Source organism: Prunus avium, chromosome 1 (assembly GCF_965620075.1).
Source record: "Prunus avium chromosome 1, drPruAviu1.hap1.1, whole genome shotgun sequence".
NCBI lineage: Eukaryota > Viridiplantae > Streptophyta > Magnoliopsida > Rosales > Rosaceae > Prunus > Prunus avium.
The window spans coordinates 42,344,110-42,363,569 of NC_142284.1; the positions used below are offsets into that span (position 1 = coordinate 42,344,110).

Here is a 19,460-nt window from a genome sequence, read left to right on the forward strand (position 1 = left end):
CAGTTTTCTACCCCCTTTTGATTTTCTTTTCTTTGTTTCCTTCATCATTTTGTTTTTACTACATGTTGGATTGTTCTTCCAACTATTATCATTCCTCTTTGTTGAAAATACTAATGCCCATTTGTGAAAATAAAATATCCAAAAGGTTCTAGAAGAATCATTAATATGATTAACTTGGTGGAAGAATCTAGAGTTGTGGAGAAAAGCATTTGAAGTTTGAAGGACATTCTAGTATAAGACAAATATGTGGCTAAGAAATGAAGAAGCCCAAGTAGGTGGCTGTGTATGTCGGCAATCAAAGCCTATAAATAGGCATGGTTGGACTCATCCACCAACTCCCAATCTAGGGGGAGTCCAACAAAAAAGAACTCCCAAACTATAAGGGAGCCAAGAGCTACCCAAAATAAAGCTATGTTGAGGAGCCAATAAGCTCACCAATCTAAGTGTAGGGTCAAATAGCCCAAACTATTCTAAATCAAGTGTGGTGGCCAATAAGCCAATATGATAAGGAGGTCAATTAGCCTACACAAAGCTATGTACTATTCTCATCTAATCTAATAAAATTACTTTGTTTCCCCTACAATCGAACAAGTGGTATCAGAGCAACTCACATCACACCTACTAAATTTCAACAAGTGGTATCAGAGCTGGTTCGATCGCATTGGGCGTCAGAGCTGGTTCGATCAACTATGGGCACATGGGCCGATTCTAAGGAAGCAAAGGAAGCAAGGTACGTGCTATCAATACTCAATTTAAGGTTTCAAAAAATCTAGAGAAGGGGAAATAGATATAGAGAAAGTTCTAGAGGAGGAGATAGTAAAAATAAAAAAGATGGCATGAGAGGAAAAACTTTCCTCCATGTGGGGTGTGCAAAAAGTTAAGGCACCCAGAAAAAGAAGCCCGAATATTGAAACTAAAAAAATTGGGCGTTGAGAAGAAAAAAATAATAATATTGCTGACGAAGAACTATCAAGCTAACTATGAATGGAGAAAATGCCACAAGAGCACGAACAAATAAAATGCCACACGAGCACGGAACTGCAGCATCAACTAGAGCTTCATCAATACTAGCTTCAAGAGCATGCTTAGAGAAACACAAATGCGCATTAAGGAGGAGTGTTGAAAATACTAATGACCATTTGTGACAAAAAAGATCCAAAAGGTTCTAGAAGAATCATTAATATGATTAACTTGGTGGAAGAATCTAGAGTTGTGGAGAAAAGAATAAGGAGGTGGAACAAAAGCAATTGAAGTTTGAAGAACATTCTAGTATAAGACAAATATGTGGCTAAGAAATGAAGAAGCCCAAGTAGGTGGCTGTGTATGTCTGCAATCAAAGCCTATAAATAGGCGTGGTTGGACTCATCCACCAACTCCCAATCTAGGGGGAGTCCAACAAAAAAGAACTCCCAAACTATAAGGGAGTCAAGAGCTACCCAAATAAAGCTATGTTGAGGAGCCAATAAGCTCACCAATCTAAATGTAGGGTCAAATAGCCCAAACTATTCTAAATCAAGTGTGGTGACCAATAAGCCAATATGCTAAGGAGGCCAATTCGCCTACACAAAGCTATGTACTATTCTCCTCCAATCTAATAAAATTACTTTGTTTCCTCTACAATCCAACAAGTGGTATCAGAGCAACTCGCATCACACCTACTAAATTCCAACACTCTTCAACTATCATTCCTCAAGCTACAACTACCATTCTTATTCAGCCTACTAGGGGGCTTCGGCAAGGAGATCCATTATCACCTTTCTTGTTCTTAATTTGCGCCGAAGGTTTTTCAGCATTGATTAAAAGGCATGAGGAGTTGCTGACTTTACATGGTTTCCTGCTTACGTCCAATGGTCTGAGTATCTCTCATTTACTCTTTGCCGACGATTCTATCTTATTCTATAGGGCCAATGCACAGGAGGCTGGTCGAATCCGCTATTTGTTGAGACAATATGAATTGGGTTCCAGACAAACTATTAAGGGGGTATATCGAATTCTAACTTTTAAAGACTTTTTTTAAGTGAGTGACTATTCTAGAGTTGACAGATTCTTAATGACTTTTACATACTTTACAAAGTAAAGTGACAAACTTTCATATACTTTTGTCATAGAGTTTTATAGACTTTTAAATACTTATTTTTATATTTATTTTACAAATAGCATTTATCTATGTTGAATTAACTAGTCGGCATACAATTACGTAAAAGCAAAGAATAGTTGTCCTTAACATTAGAAAATGATAAAAATGACAAAGTACAATTATAAAATGACAAAGGTTCCATTCATTTCAATGACGTTGAATAAACCATAATAAAAATTCCTTTAGAAATTCCAATGCTCATTATCGTTGAGTTGCGTTATTATCTTGCATGGCATTTCTCCACATGTCAGAAGCTATACCAACTCTCCATTCATTAGCATTCTCTCATTGTTGTTCTTGAGTTTCAAAGACTTGTTCCACATTATCTCCTTCACTCCCTGGTAATGGTGAAGATGATGAAGACTCGTTCTCTGGTTCAATAGGAAATTCATCATAACAACATTCCCTTCGAAGAAAATTATGTAGTCCTGCACAAGCTAACACAAGCTCTGCTTGAGTCCTATATGGGAATGGAGGTGCTGACTTAAAAATTGTGAATTTTGATTTAAATATCCCAAATATCCTCTCAATAACATTCCTCAAGGAAGCATGGCGAAGATTGAACAACTCAGTTGTGTTTTCAGGGTCACGACCTTGACCAGCAAAATCTTGGAGATGATAACGTACACCTCAAAATGGAGCTAAAAATTGACGTCGATTTGGAAATCCACAATCCACTAAAAAATATTTACCTAATCATAAAATATATAATAAATTTGTATGCAAAGCGTGATATAATGAATGATAATAATAAAATGAAGAGATAAGAGTGTACCTTGTGGTACCTTGAGTCCATTCCTCCTTGATAAAGCATCATTTAACACTTTTGAATCATGAGCTGAACCTTCCCATCCACTGAGCATGTATATGAACTCCAAATCAAAGTTACATGCTGCTAATACATTTTGTGATATCTTTCCATGACGATTACGATAGCTGCTGATCAGTTCATAATTGTATATCAGTTTGTACCCCTCTAGCTTATGATTTGGTTATGTTATTGAGTTAAACTTGTGATTTTAATCCCTTTTCTGTTTATCATTCAATTCATTGGGCCTTAGGTAGCAATGGTGGCTTTGGATAGGAAAAGATGCAAAATGGTGCAAAAACGAGCAGACTGAGTTAGCAATTTGTTTCGGCCTTATCTTCCTCCTCCCAACTTGTTTTGGCCCAATTTATATGTGGTTGGAAAGAAGAGATTCTAAACTGCAAGATAGACTGCTAAAACGTATCAATTGATGAAGTCAAGCCCAATCTGCGGGCCCATCAAAATGAACACCATACATTACAGTCTATTTTCGGCAGTCAACTTGCAAGGCCCAAAATGTACACTTGTACTGCTCAGATGGGAATGCATTCTTCATACAGGTTGTTCCAATGGGTGTATATTATAACATATCCAAATTTGAGCCCCATTGGATACATATTGAAACCTCAGGCTTTCCTAAACCAAGCCTGGTTCAGAAGAATCTTTTATTTCCAGCAACCAAAAGAAAACCCACATGGGTTGGCAGCAAATGGCAGCCACAATTGAACACCTTTGAACACCCATGTGAAGAAAGCTTGAGGTGCAGCAAAGAAGTATGGGATGTGATTGATTCCAACCACACTAACATAGACAAGATAAAGTGGGAGTTATGGATTGTATTAAAGGAGGAATGGTGGTGTTGGATTTCATCATGATGTTCCTCCCTCTTAGCCCTATAAATAAAGAAGTCTTCAAGCTACAAAATTCACTTCAGCCATCCTCCACACTTCCATCATTCCATCAACACATCCAGAAATCATCCTCATACACTCCCATCAACCCCATACACTCTAGCAATCAACCCAATACTCTAAACTACCCCAAATCACTAAAACAGCTCCAGAAAACCTCCCTTCCATTTCCCTACGAATTTCCTCTTTCTTAGCCATCACCACTCACCCAAACTCATCCCAAATCACCTACTAGCTGTCATACATCATTCTAGATGTGGGGAAGCTCTTGGAGAAGCATTAGACGTGGAGAAGCACTTGAAGAAGTCTTGGACACCACAAGAACTTCAGAAAAGGGGTTTTTCTACTCTTATTGCATTCCTTATGTTTTCTCATTTCTATCTAAGTTTCTTTTCCATTATGAGCAGCTAATTTCATAACTAGGGCTTCGATGTAACCTAACATGAATATTCTGGGTTCATAAGTTTCAAGTTTGGAGTTTCAAGTTGGATTCATGATTCATGTTCTTATTCATTATGCTTATCAGTTAATATGCTTGTTTGAATGATTGATCACCATTAGAACTTGTATGTTAGCTATCTTGGTTTGAATCAAGAGTAGACACCATTCTTTGATTCAAAATGAACTATGAATAGGAAGAGTATGTATGGACATTCGACAACAGGGATTAGATACATGCTTGGTTGTTTAAATTATTCTTCTATGCTTAATGGGTTCATAATGCTTAATTTAGGTTAGACAACATATGATCAAATTAGGAAATTAGGAATACAAGGTTAGAACCAGACACCATGGCCTAATCATACTTTAGCTAGAACCAATCTTTGAATATGAATTAGACTTGTTACTTGACTCCTTATAACCCAGAATTGAATTGTTATGGTGATTCGAATGCCCTAGTCTCCAAATCTATTTTCCATCTCTTAAAACCACTCTTTGTTACATTTGTTTACTTGTTTTTGTTTGCAATTTCATTTTGCTTATTTTGTTCAACAATCACAACCACTCTTGCTTTAAATTCTGTTTTAGACAACCTCCTACTTTCTTGAATTTGGTAATCTAAGTACATAACTAGTTTTAACTTCTCAGTCTTCGTGGGTACGACCTCGTACTTGTCTTGCTATACTACTAATTGCCCCGTACAATTGCGAGTTAACATAATATTAACAACAGCTGCTTACATCACATCCCTTCACCATGGTTGGAATATGTGTACCATCAATAGCTCCAATACAATCCTGAAATGAATTAATAAGAAATTGAAAGTAAAACATAGTCTTTGTTGGAATAATAACAATAATACTTATAATAATAAATTTCATCACCTTAAAGTAGGGGTAAAATCGTGTACTTTCTCTTATCTTAGCTGGCACTTCAGATCGAGGTTTAGCCAACATCTCTGGTGCTAGTGTGTTCAATGCCTTCAAGACTCTGTTGAAGTTTTTGCTAGTAGCAAAATGTGATCGATCCATAATTTTTAGTAATAATTGTCCGATGGGTATTAAGCGAAGCATGGAGGACATACTGCAAATCAAGCAAAAAGGGGAATTTGGGAAGTATCTAGGGATAACTGCAGATTTTGGTGCATCCAAGAAAAAAGTTTTTGAAGATGTGCGCAACAAGGTTTCCACACGATTGACGGGTTGGGTTGAACAATATCTTTTTATGGCGAGGAAGGAAGTTTTACTCAAAGTCGTGGCCATGGCATTGCCAAACCATGCTATGTCTTGCTTTAAGTTGCCAATTGGGTTCTGTAAAGAACTTGAACGAGAATGTGAAAATTACAGGTGGAAAGGAAACGCAGACAGAAAAGGGATTCATTGGGTTGCCTGGACAACAATGAAGAGGCTTAAGAAACATAGAGGCTTGAGGTTTCACGATCTCATTTATTTCAATCTAGCTATGCTTGCTAAGCTTCGTTGGCGGATTCTAACAAACCTAGATTCTCTACTTGTGCGTCTATTACAGGAGAAGTATTTTCAGGGGAAGGGATTTATGGAGGTAGGATATATTCGTGGTTCTTCGTGGGGATGGAAAGGGATTTTGCAAGGAAAAAGAATTTTGGAGGCAGGAATGCGGTGGCAAATAGGAAACGGCGAGCATGTGAGAATTAAGGAGGACCCCTGGTTGCTGACGCCGTACACTTTTAAAATACAATCTAAGCACCCTGATATGCCATCAATGGTGAAGGAGTTGATCGATCCAGTTGCTAAAAGATGGCTTAAGGAGGACATTGCCCATCTTTTTTATCATGTCGAAGCTAAAATAATTACTAGTCTTCCTTTGAGTCGATAGGGTTGCCCTGATAAGCACATCTGGCACCATACCAGCCATGGCGATTATACTATCCGTTCAGGATATCATGTTGCACAGTTTTTGCATCGAAGAGGAGAGTTAGGCAGTAAAGGGATAAGGGAATCGAGCAACACGGAGGCTCACACAGCTCTGTGGAAGAGCATCTGGCATTTGAATGTGTCCCCAAAAATTCGATCCTTCGTTTGGCGAGTTTGTAAAGGTGCGGTGGCCGTTCGACAAAATTTACGCCAGAAGCATATTAATATTGATGATACTTGTGGTGTTTGTGGTAGTGAGGGGGAATCAATTTTGCACTTATTCTTTAAGTGTGAATTTGCACGTGCTTTTTGGTTTGCTAGTTCACTCCAACTGGATACGAGATAGCTTAGGAGTGCCACTTTTGATGGTTGTTGGACAGAGTTAATGCATATATATGGGTAAGATGAGCATGCAGATGTGGTGTTGCAATGGATAGCTTATGGACTTTGGCGAATATGGAAAAGTCGTAATGTCTTTGAAGGTAAGAAGGTGTGCCCAACTGAAGCTGTGCAACTTTGGCAGGCACAAGTCCAGGAATTTCAAGAATCGCAACACAAGTCGTTGCCGCTGGACCAGGGACAAACGGTATCACTATCTTGGCAGGCACAAGCCCAGACCACTAGACCAGGGACAAACGGTATCACTATCTTGGCAAAAACCGAAACCTAGCTGGATTAAAATTAATTGCGATGGTGCCTGGCAGCAGCAAACCTTGCGGGGTGGAGTTAGGTGGGTGGTGCGATCACATTTCGGCTTTCTTCTCATGGTGGGCGGTACTAGGAACATGTTATGTCAGTCAGCTCTCATGATGGAAGCTGAAGCCATTTGTGATGCTCTGATGGCAGTAATGGATGTAGGGGTTGACAAAGTTGAGGTAGAAACTGTTGGCGTGACTTGTGGACTGTTGACTTACTTTCCATACACACCAAAAATTCCTATTATAATTGTAATTGATTTACTTTAATTCCTGATTTCCTACTGTAAATAGATTTAGGAATTTATTATTTACTTGCCCATTCAGGTTTCGTTGTATTATAAATATGACCTCATACAAGGAGAAGAATACACAGAAAATTCCTACAAACAAATATTCTCATATTAGGTTTCATATTTTAGCATGGTATCAGAGCGGCGATCTTGGAATTGCTTACTCTAGTTTCAAACCCCCGCTACTGCTATGGGGGTTGATGATTTTTTCAACCCCCATGGAGGTAGCACCACCAACTCATTCTCTCCTTCTCACCCAACCATAGCCGAGTTGAGTGCCCAAGTGGCTCAGCTCCTACAGATGCAACTTTTGATCCCGAGCCCGATCCTAAATAAGGATCCTATTTTGACGACCCCAACCCCGACTACGACGACGACTCCAACCATGACTCCGATAATGACCTCGACCCTGACTCCGATGATGACCCCGACCCCGAATTTGTCTATGATTCAGACCCAGATCCCCACTTCAACTCCGACTCCGGCCCCGACTCAGGCTCAGATCCCGATACGAATTCCTCCTGTATCCTATGCATCTTCCGCTGCACAAATTATGACTTTCCGACTGACGACCCCGACACATGGACGAGATTGCTCATATTGTGGTGATTCAAGACACACTCATGAGACTTGTTTTAAATTGCATGGCTACCCCGAATGTTGGGCTACTCTCAAAGACTGAACACAACGCGATACGACTAGTAAAGGTATTGGTTATGGATTCCATACTTCGGATAAGATTGATTCTAGTAGTTGGATAATTGATTCCGGTGCCACTGATCATATGACGTTTAATCCTGATGATTTTCTGCATATTACACAACCCCGACGAACTTGTATTTCTAACGCCAATGAAGTTACTTATCCTGTGATAGGGGTTGGCACTGTTGCACTCTCATCCTCTCTTTCACTGTCTAATACTTTACTTGTTCCATCTTTGTCTAATTAATTGATGTCTGTTAGTCAGCTTACTGAACAATTGAATTGTTGTGTACTAATTTATCCGAGTTTTTGTTTGCTTCAGGATATTCACACTAAGGAGATTCTTGGTCGTGGTACTCAGAGAGGGGGGTTATATTATGTAGATGACTTCAGTCCCAGCATGACTAATAGTGTGACGCATCCCTCTGATAGCAAACAAAAGCAAATCTGGTTGTGGCACCGTCGATTGGGACATCCGTCTTTTAGTTATATGAAGCATCTTATACCAGATTTATTTTCCAGTTTCAAGGACTCTAACTTCACATATGATACTTGTATTTTAGCCAAGAGTCACCGTGTGCCCTATCCGTTGAGTACAACCAAGTGTACTACTCCGTTTACGTTAATTCACTCTGATGTCTGGGGACCTTCACCTATCACTGCTCATTCTGGCGTTCAGTGATTTGTCACATTCGTAGATGATTATACGCGGATGACATGGCTTTATTTGCTGAAGAATAAAAATGAAATGTTTGCCCGTTTTCAGTTCTTCCACAAACAGATTCTTCACTCAGACAATGGTGGAGAATTTGTCAATCATGACTTTCAGACTTACTTCCAACAACATGGAATTATCCATGAGACGACTTGTCCTCAGACACCATAACAAAATGGTGTTGCTGAACGAAAGAATCGACATCTTCTTGAAACCACCCGAGCACTTTTGATTGGCACTCATGTTCCTCGCCATCACTGGGATGATGCTATAGTCACCGCAGTTCACCTGATCAACCGCATGCCTTCTAGTGTATTGACCTTTAAAACTCCCTCAACACGGGCCCCTACCCTTTGTTTTGGTACTCACACCCCGAATCTTTGGATGTGTGGCTTTCGTTCATCTCCACAAAAATCAACGCAGCAAACTTGATCCATGTGCGCTTCGTTGTGTTTTTGTGGGTTATGCCACTCATCAGAAAGGCTACTGCTGTTATCACCCTACTACCCGACATACCTATGTCACTTGGGATGTGACCTTTTTGGAATCTGAGCTGTTCTTCCATGACCCATCATCCAATTCTACACTTCAGGGAGAGATACAAAGTGAAGAGCAGAATTGGAGCAACTTGGAAAACAAAGAAATTCTCATATGTACAGAAATGATCAATCGGCCCGAGTTTGGAGCACGAGATTACTCTCTGTTAAAAAGCGATCAATTGCCCATTTATAGCGATCAATCACCTGATCCACCTGATCCCTGCGAAGATGTTTCTGATCCGAGTCCTACACCTACAGACAATACAGAACAACAAGATGAAGACCCCCCCCCCCCCCCTCTAACTAAACAGTACCAACAGACCAATCTCCTGAGAATATCCCTGAGGTAACTACTCCTCCTACACTTGTGAATTTAGAGAATAAATCTATTGGATACCAATTACCTTTCAGGAAAAATCGTGGGAAGCCACCAAACCATTATTCACCTAATATTGGCAAGACATCCAAGTATCCAATTGCAAATCATGTATCCACTGAGAAGCTATCTGAACCACTGTTCGGTTCATTTTTACACATAATTTTTCATGTTATTCACCCACTATTTTGAGTTAGTTCTTGACATTTTATAGCTTTTTACTTCTTTTTTGTGTTTTAATAGGTTTTACTTTGGTTTGTATGAAAATGAGCTAAAAGTGCATTATTTGATATAAATTCTGTTTTTGTTCATTTTCGTAGGTCAACTTCGTGGCCTTGGATCAGCATGTTCCGGTCCTTGGATGAGGTGATGATCTTCATAAGACTTGTTCCAATGGATGTTGACTACAACATATCCAAATTTGAGCTCCATTGGATAAGTATTTCCTATCCAACCAATCCAGCATGTTACCACAGCTCTGGAAATCCGAGTTGGCCAGTTTTCACCTCCACTTAGTGTGATCTTACTTCTACTTGTTACCATGCCTTTCGTAACAATATTTTACTTTAGTTAAGTGGAATTTTCTGAGAGTATATTTGTGAGGACAAAACTTCATCATGAGAGGAGACAAGAAAACAAAGGCAAAAGTGTGCCATGATGAAAAGGAGGAGAGAGAGGAGCATAGAGAGGAATCAATTGACTTTGGGGCAGCAGCTAGGCAACGGATCATTCATTCAGTTTTTATTACAATTTGCAGAGACTTTCTAAAAGCTGGGAGCTAGAGAGCTAGAGGAGGAAGACAAAGTCATCCAAGCAAGAAGTGGAAGAGATTTCCACCATTGAAGACCTTGAGCTTCCACCTTCACAAAAGCTGTAACTTCTTTCTAGTTTTATTTCGAATTTGTGTTTGAAATGATTATGAGGAACTAAACTCCATAGCTAGGGCTTAGGTTGAAGCCCTAAACATGAATACCTTATTGTTTTGATGCTTGAGTGTATGAATTTCTAGATATTGTTGATGAATTCCAATTCACCAAATTAATCTATCCTTGATGTATGTTCTTCTTTGATTGATCACCTTTGAAAGCATGCTTCTTGAGATTGTTGGGATTATGTGTATCCTCATGTTATCCTAAGCAATAAATGGATGAAGTAAGAATCATCCATGTGAATTGGTTTCTTGAATACCTAATGTAAACACCATGCTATTAGGATTCTTGTGATGTTCATATTCTCTTTGAACTTAATGGGTTCTCCTTGTAATTGAATCGAAGTACGAACCATACCTAGGTTCGGTTATGAGGAGGGCACAAGTATTGTAGCACGAACCATGCACTTTACGTATATTAGAGAGAATCAATGCGTCTTGAGCCACGACCCATGGTCTTGATTGCGAACATCTTCATCAACACGTTTAGAGTTCATCACTTGAGTATTCATGAACTTGGGTAGAATTGTTTAGGGTGGATTCCGAAACCCTAGTGTTTGTTACATTTTGATTTCACATCTTGATAATTCATCTCTTCCATTCTCATTTAAATTCGAAGTCCATTTACTTACATGCAATAGAAATAGATCACTTGAACCAAATCAAAACCCCCCCCAATGTGTGTGTGAGTTGCGTGTTTGACACGTTACGTGTCTTTGTTACTGAATTTTATTTCTTTCTGTAATTATTTTGGACTTTTGGTCCGCGTTGTGTTCTTCCATTTTCTGTGCTGAATCCAACCGTATAAAGAACGTGAATTTTGGACGTACGGTTGGAAAGTTATAGGCAAAACACTGGACAGAGGTCGAAACTGAAAAACAGAGAAAACGAATCTGCCCAAAAACGACCGGTCGCTTTTACCTGACGACCGGTCGCTTTTCAAGTCAAATTTTGAGTTTCGAATCTGCCCAAAAACGACCGGTCGCTTTAGCACTGTTCATAGGTGATAAATGGGTGATAAAAGGGTGATAGAAAATGCTGTTTGTGTTTTTGTTTAGTTTTCTTGTGTTGTTTCATTTCTTTTACACTTCTTTACTCATTTTTAGTTTCCATTTTGCATTTGTGCATTTGTGGTGTGTCAATTAAGTGTTCTTTACGTACTCAAATTAGAACTTATAGGAAGCCGACAAGTTCTTCGTGGGATCGACCCCGTACTTACATAATCTATACTTCAATAGATTCGTGCACTTGCGGGTATTTTTAATTGGTTGTTTGCACATTAATTTGTGTCCTCTTAGGAATGCAACAACCACTCAAGGCTTTTGTGCATCAGTTGTTTGCTATCCATATTCCAACTAAGGTCTCTGAAGCATTGAAAGATCCTAAGTGGGTGCAAGCTATAAAAGAGGAGATGAAAGCTCTTGAAAAAAAACAAAAAATCAAACTTGGACATTGGAGACTATACCACAAGGAAAAAAGACTGTTGGATGTAGATGGGTGTTTACTATAAAACACAATGCAGATGGATCTATCGAGCGATACAAGGCAAGACTTGGCAAAATGGTACACACAGACATATGGTATAGACTATGAAGAAACCTTTGCACCAGTTGCAAAGTTGAACACCGTCAAAGTTTTATTGTCCCTTGCATCTAATTTGGATTGGTCACTACACCAGTTTCATGTAAAGAATGTTTTTCTACATGGAAAACTCACGGAGGAGGTGTACATGGACATTCCTCCTAGATATAATACTACTCAGACTGGAACAGTATGCAGGTTACGAAAAACATTTTATAGATTGAAACAATCACCACGTGCATGGTTTGGACGGTTCACCATGGCAATGAAGAACAATGGTTTCAAACAGAGCAACTCAAATCATACTCTGTTCTTGAAACATCGGAAAGGGAAGGTAACGACATTAATAATCTATGTTGATGATATGATTATTACTGGGAATGATAAACAGGAAATATCACAACTACAAGACTATTTGGCTACTGAGTTTGAGATGAAGGATCTAGGTGGACTCAAGTATTTCTTGGGAATTGAGGTGGCTCGATTGAAGCAAGGCATATTTCTCTCTCAAAGGAAATATGTCTTGGACTTGTTGACAGACACAGGAATGCTAGATTGCAAACCCGCGAACACTCCTATTGTTCAGAATTATCATCTTGGAGAATATCCGAATCAAGTTCCAACTAACAAAGAAAGATATCAAAGGTTAGTGGGAAGATTGATCTACTTGTCTCATACTAGGCCAGACATTGCTTATGCGGTGAGCGTCGTCAGTCAATTTATGCATTCTCCGAGTGAAGACCACATGAATGCAGTTATTCGGATACTTAGATATTTGAAGTCTGATCCTGGAAAATGACTTATGTTCTCAAAACATGGTCATCTGAATATTGATGGTTACACAAATGCAGATTGGGCAGGAAGTATAACAGATAGGAAATCCACATCTAGTTACTTCACATTTGTGGGAGGTAATTTGGTTACATGGAGAAGCAAGAAACAGAAGGTGGTCGCCTTATCCAGTGCAGAAGCCGAGTTCAGAGGTATGACCAAAGGAATTTGCGAACTCATTTGGTTAAGGAGGTTGCTTACTGAACTTGGGTATAGACCTACATCTGTAATGAATCTCTTTTGTGACAACAAGGTTGCAATAGCTATTGCATCGCACCAAACATGTTGAGGTAGATCGACACTATATCAAACAGAAGCTCGAAGCTAAAGTGATTCAGTTTCCTTTCATAAAGTCCGAGGATCAATTGGCGGATATTTTGACAAAGGCAATTTCCAGTAAAGCGTTCCATAATTCACTGGACCAGTTGGGCATTGGCAACATCTATGCACCAACGTGAGGGGGAGTATTGGCGTGACTTGTGGACTGTTGACTTACTTTCCTTACACACCAAGAATTCCTATTATAATTGTAATTGATTTACTTTAATTCCTGATTTCCTACTGTAAATAGATTTAGGAATTTATTATTTACTTGCCCATTCAGGTTTCGTTGTATTATAAATATGACCTCCTACAAGGAGAAGAATACACAGAAAATTCCCACAAACAAATATTCTCATATTAGGTTTCATATTTTAGCAGAAACTGATTGCCTGCATCTTATTAAAATGCTTCAGGATAAAGACAAAATTGATATGACCTTAGAAGGGTTAATTCATTATAGTAGGTTTTTATGCAATTCTTTTAGCTCAGTAGAGTTTTTGTTCTCGCCGTGGCAGTGTAACGAAGCAGCCCATTTGGTTGGGGGTGTCCACCGGTGGGATGAGGTGGGCATCAATTGGCTTTTTGATACTCTAGCTAAAGATGTAAACCTTACTATTCGTTATCAATAAAATCTCTCTTATTGTTTGGCCCAAAAAAAAAAAAAAAGGGTTTGTCCAATATAGGTCCCTACAATTTCTATTTCCTAGACATATACCCATCATTCTATTAATCGATGTGTAAAACCCAATTTCAAACTTAAATGACCAGTATGATATAAGAGGTCGTAGTATTACTACATTTTTACATCATTACCATCAGACTTCATATTTTATTTATAATTTATTCAAAGCATTTCATTAACTGCCATAATTGTAATTAAAACTCCCTATTAATAGCATATCAATCACCCCATTTCTTTTGGTTGTCATTCCCTCTAACATATGGCCCCTTAAAATTGCAAATAAAAAAAATATGTAAATTACATATCCAATAATGTACATATGAAAAATATAAATATAAATATATACGTATAAAAATAGAGGTATATTATTTACCAAAAAAAAATAACAAAAATAGGTCAATTACTTTGTAATTGAAATTTCCGTACATTTTTCATAAATTAAAAATAGGTACACAATAATTTATAGAAAATAGGTACATTGTATAATTGAAATTTATGCACATATTTTATAAATTAAAAATAGGTACATTATTTAGAAGAAAAAAATAAGTTCATTATACTAGGTAAATTGTTTTACTAGGTATACATTATTAGAGAAAAAAAAAAAAAGGGAGATTCACTATTATACCCAATATAGGAGCCCAAATTATAAAAATACCCTATATGAAATGGAGTTTAGAAACACACCCAAAGCCCATTTACAACATAACAAAATGGCTTTTAACTTGTTTTAAATTACAAAACTACCATTGATTTCTCAAAACAAACCCAACCCCAAAACATATAAAAAAGCCCAAAACACTCAATAGGGTATCAAAGTAATTTAATAATCAAAATTAAATTCAATAGGGCCAATTGTCATTTTTTGGGTTTTTTTGGGGTTTGTTTATAGAAATTAAATGATGTAGGGTTTATTTATAGTTTTAGTGCTAAGAATGGGTATTTGACTAAATATCTCCAAAAAAAAAGGTACATTATTTAGAGAAAAAAATAGGTTCATTATACTAGGTAAATTGTTTCACTAGGTATATTAGTAGAGAAAAAAAAAAGGTACATTATTAGAAGGAAAAAAAAAAGGTTCATTATACTAGGTACATTATTAGAGAAAAAAAAAAATGTACATTATTTTGAGAGAAAAAATAGGCTCATTTAAAAAAAAATTGTTTTCATAAAACAAACAATAAAAAGATGATCAAATTATTTTTCATAAAACAAGTAATAAAGAAAAAAAAAGGTATAATATTTGGAGAAAAAATAGGTTCATTAAAAAAAAAGTTTTAAAAACAAAACAATAAATAGATTATCAAATTATTTTTCAACATAATCAGAATGTACACTATTATTCATAAAATTATAATAAAAAAGAATTCAGGTCGTATAATTCATAAAAAGAAAACAACATTAATTCCTAAATTATTATTGAATTTAAATTATTAATACTTTAAATAGATTACTAGCCATTAATTCAAAAATAGATTACTAATACTTTAATGTTGAATTTAATATTTAATTTCAAATAAGTTTCTAAATTAGTTCCTACATCCATTACAACTATTTGGAGATATTTCCAAATTCGACATGTGTCATTAGTTACACCCCCCATAACACATTAACTTATAAATAGGGGTAGTTTTGGAATCCCAATAAATCAGATTTTAAGTTATATTAGGTAACTTGCTTAGTTGGATCCTAGTCATCGGGTATTATTTGAAAAAATTGGGTATTTTAAATAGAAAAGTAAAGGAAAGGGTTGTAGGTGATTTAAAATAAATTTTATGGGTCTAAGCTCAATTTACTATAATAAAAAATACACCATTTTCCATTTGTTTTATCTAAATTAATAACAGTTGTTAGTTGTTTGTACTCCCTCTTCAATGCCTTCATTAAACAACCCCCAGAAACATATGTTCTCCTTATAATACTCAAACCAACTTGAAAACTAACGGGCGGACTACGTACTACGATGAGTAAGTTAGAAAAGACCCATTAATGTTAAGAGGAAGGTAGACAAATACGACATAATATATGATACCAAAAGTCTAGGAGGACATAATAAAACATTACATGAGGGGAGGATACTATGTTGCCAAAAAGAAAGACCCAATTAGCTATAGGTATGAAAAAGTACACCAAAAAGTCTGAATGTGGCCCAGGGTGGCAACTTCTTCACCACATGCATCCATCCTGACTCATTCATAGTTTTGACTTCATGGTGTACAATATGTAACCTCACGACAAGAGCAAGAGACTTGATAGCAGACTGTTGAAATGAGATATTAGGTTTAGATAGAGCCAGAGAGGAAAAACTAAACGAAAAAATATGGGTAGTTTGGGAGGCCTAGTGATCATTCTTTCAAGCTTTTTGTGTGTGTTTCTTCTTCTCTTAGCTTTCCTCAACATCTTTTACAAACTGTGGTGGGCTCCAACTCGCATACAGAAGCTGATGGCTTTGCAGGGAATCAAAGGCCCTTCCTACAGACCTATCCATGGAAACACCAAAGAAATCTTGAACATGAGAAGGGAAATTATTGGCAGGCCCATGAATTTATCCCATGACATAGTATCTGCAGTTCGACCTCATGTTCATTCATGGACCAAGATATATGGTAACAAACCCTTTCATTAACAGTGGTTTTTAAAAAGTTTTTGTGGCTGAGAATCTTCGGTCATTTTTAATTTAAATGCAATTGCAGGGATGAATTTTCTTCAATGGTATGGTTCTCAAGCTCAGTTGGTCATTATGGAACCTGAGTTGTGCAAAGAGATACTGAATAACAAAGATGGAGCTTTTGCAAAAAGGAAGCCCCAAAGCTATGTCAAGAAACTTTTAGGAGATGGTCTTGGGACAACCGACGGTGAAAAATGGGGAAAATTGCGAAAGCTGGCTAACCATGCCTTCCATGCAGAGAGCTTAAAAGTAAGTCCTTAATGTTATTGGTATATGAATTCTTGCAGAGAGTGCTGTAGTGAATGTTGTATCAATTATCTATGAATGCGAAAATACTAAAAGATCATGAATTTAAGGTAAATTTTCTAATTCCATGTTGGGGTATTGATTTACTAGAGCATGGTTCCAGATATGGTAGCTAGTGCCGAGACGATGCTAGAGGGGTGGAAAAACAATGAAGGAAAAGAGATTGAGGTGTTTGAACCATTTAGGATGTTCACTTCTGAAGTGATTTCAAGGACTGCTTTTGGCAGCAGCTACTTGGAAGGACATAACTTTTTTGAGAATTTAATGAAGTTATCCTTTTTAATATTCAAAAATGCTCTCACTGTCAGATTTCCCGGAATCAGGTAATTTTCCATTTAACGAAATTTTGACTTGGGGAATAACCACATTGAAGAAGGGATCATATTCTTATCTGTGTTTCTTCCCATCTGCTGCACAGCAGAGAACTATTCTCAACAATATTCTTCAAAGATTATGTCAGTTGCCACTTCTCATGTTTAGGCCTTCATTCAAAATTGCAGTAAGTTTTTTAAAACTAGCGATGAGATCGAATCAGAGAAGCTTGAGAAAGGAATGCGCGACTCCATAATAGAGATTGTTGAGAAAAGAGAAAAGAAGGCAATGGATGGAGAAGAAGACAGCTTTGGGAGTGATTTTCTTGGATTACTTTTAAAGGCTCATCATGATACCAATGACAGCCAGAGAATTTCGGTTGATGATTTGGTTGATGAGTGCAAGACATTTTACTTTGCCGGACAAGAAACCACTAATAGTATGCTTGCATGGACTGTGTTTCTCCTGGCACTTAATACAGATTGGCAGGAGGAAGCAAGAAAGGAGGTCCTGCAATTATTTGGTAGACAAAATCCAAATCCTGACGGCCTTTCCAAGTTAAAAACTGTAAGAAACTCAAGAACTCAACCTATTTGCTTTCGATTAATTATGTCTGCAATCCTGTTTTCTTTTTAAATATCCAATCATTTATGTTCATCACCATGCAGATGAGTATGATCATCAATGAGTCTCTAAGGTTATATCCTCCTGTTGTTTCCGTGGAGAGGAAGGTTAGAAGGGAAGTTAAACTGGGGAAGCTCATTGTTCCTGCTAATGTTGAATTGATAATCCCAATACTAGCAATCCATCATGAGCCTGAATTTTGGGGAGAAGATGTGCAACTTTTCAAACCAGAGCGATTCGCGGAGGGGGTTGCTAAAGCTACTAACAATAACATAGCTGCATTCTTACCCTTTGGAATGGGACCCCGGACATGCGTGGGCTTCAACTTTGCGATCACAGAAGCAAAGATTGCTCTGTCAATGATTCTCCAACGCTACACCTTCACTCTTTCCCCTGCTTATGTCCACTCGCCGTATGAGTATCTTACAGTTCGTCCACAACATGGAGTTCAGGTTGTGCTGCACTCTCTGTGAACTGTCAAAAGTACCACCAGAATTGCCCATAATCTTGATCTTGGTGTTTAAAGTATATAATATACTGGGCAAGATAGCTTAAATAATATACAGGGCAACCTCTGTTTGAGGCCCTGTTATGAGTTAGCACTAACTCCCCCTTTCTCTTTTTCTTTCCTTTTTTTGGCTGCTTTGCTGCTTGTAATTACGCTTTTGGTAGAACCATCATTCAAACAAGCATCAATATTCAGGTAACAAAAGAACCATCAATTATGTAACCGGAAAAAAAAAAAAGAACCATCAATTATTCAATTGTACCAACAATACTTGTGTCTACATGCAGCTTGACATTAGAGAGAGAGAGACTTTACTTTAGTGACAACATGCACGTTCTTTAGAAAGGATGTAAAGTTAAACTTCAAATTTTCTTCATCCTAAATATAATTACAATTTATAGCTATATGTTAAATTTAAGAAAGACGGGTCAACCATTATTAGCAATACCGATATTGTTCCCAACCTAACCACCTACAAAGCTCAGTAAATGTGAAGTTTTATCACACAAAACATTAGTATTATTAATAATGAAACCACTTATTATATGTTATTTTTTGCTTTGTTAAATTTCCGATGTTTCTGATGTGAGAGCACTACACATCAGAAATATCCAATTTATTCTGCTTGATCTTGAAATTACCTGACAGGGAGTCCTAAAAAACTTGAAAGATAATAAAGAAATAGCAAATTGTTGTACAAGGAAGAAAAAACAAAAAGATGTGACGAACGTTTGAATATGTCAATTCAAATTTAAAACCCTTGCATGCTTTTCATCCTTTCATCCTCTTTATTGTCATCACTCTTCTGCACCTTGAGTTCTCTTTTTTGGCCTTATTTAAATGAGCAGATCAAGCTGCTAACCGTTGACATATCAGGAGATCATGAGTAGTTTCGTAGAAACAGTCAGAAAAAGACTGAGTTTGTTTCTGGCTGGCTGTACAATTATTTTATATTACATGTACGCTTTTTTGGATATAATATATGTGATGTAATGCAGCTTAAACACTCTACCATATGTATCTGGGAAAGATATAAAATATATATATATAGGGAATGTGGCCAGCCAGCTAGCAATATTTATCTATTCTAATGGGATTAAGCAATAAGAAATTCCAAATCCATGTTATGAGCCATAATTGTAATGAAATGGGCAAATATTATAATCAACCAACCTTGCATTTGGCCA

At 37.2% G+C, this 19,460-nt stretch overlaps 1 protein-coding gene and 1 pseudogene across 1 annotated transcript; one reads left to right on the forward strand and one right to left on the reverse strand.

Moving 5' to 3' along the window:
* Window positions 1–2,338: 2,338 nt before the first annotated feature.
* On the reverse strand, window positions 2,339–5,328 carry LOC110765565 (uncharacterized; annotated as a pseudogene).
* A 10,766-nt stretch (window positions 5,329–16,094) lies between these two features.
* Window positions 16,095–18,413, forward strand: LOC110765572 (cytochrome P450 CYP749A22-like). The gene is made up of 5 exons (XM_021968713.2): window positions 16,095–16,461; window positions 16,549–16,772; window positions 16,920–17,152; window positions 17,330–17,708; window positions 17,810–18,413. The coding sequence occupies exons 1-5, from the start codon at window positions 16,176–16,178 to the stop codon at window positions 18,236–18,238; spliced, it is 1,551 nt and encodes a 516-aa protein (XP_021824405.1). The 5' UTR covers window positions 16,095–16,175; the 3' UTR covers window positions 18,239–18,413.
* The last annotated feature ends 1,047 nt before the right edge of the window (window positions 18,414–19,460 follow it).

Coding starts and splice junctions, on each gene's coding strand:
- LOC110765572 (XM_021968713.2), top strand. CDS start 16,176: ATGGGTAGTTTGGGAGGCCTAGTGATCATTCTTTCAAGCTTTTTGTGT. Junction 16,462..16,548: donor TTCATGGACCAAGATATATG/GTAACAAACCCT, acceptor ATGCAATTGCAG/GGATGAATTTTCTTCAATGG. Junction 17,153..17,329: donor GTCAGATTTCCCGGAATCAG/GTAATTTTCCAT, acceptor TCAAAATTGCAG/TAAGTTTTTTAAAACTAGCG.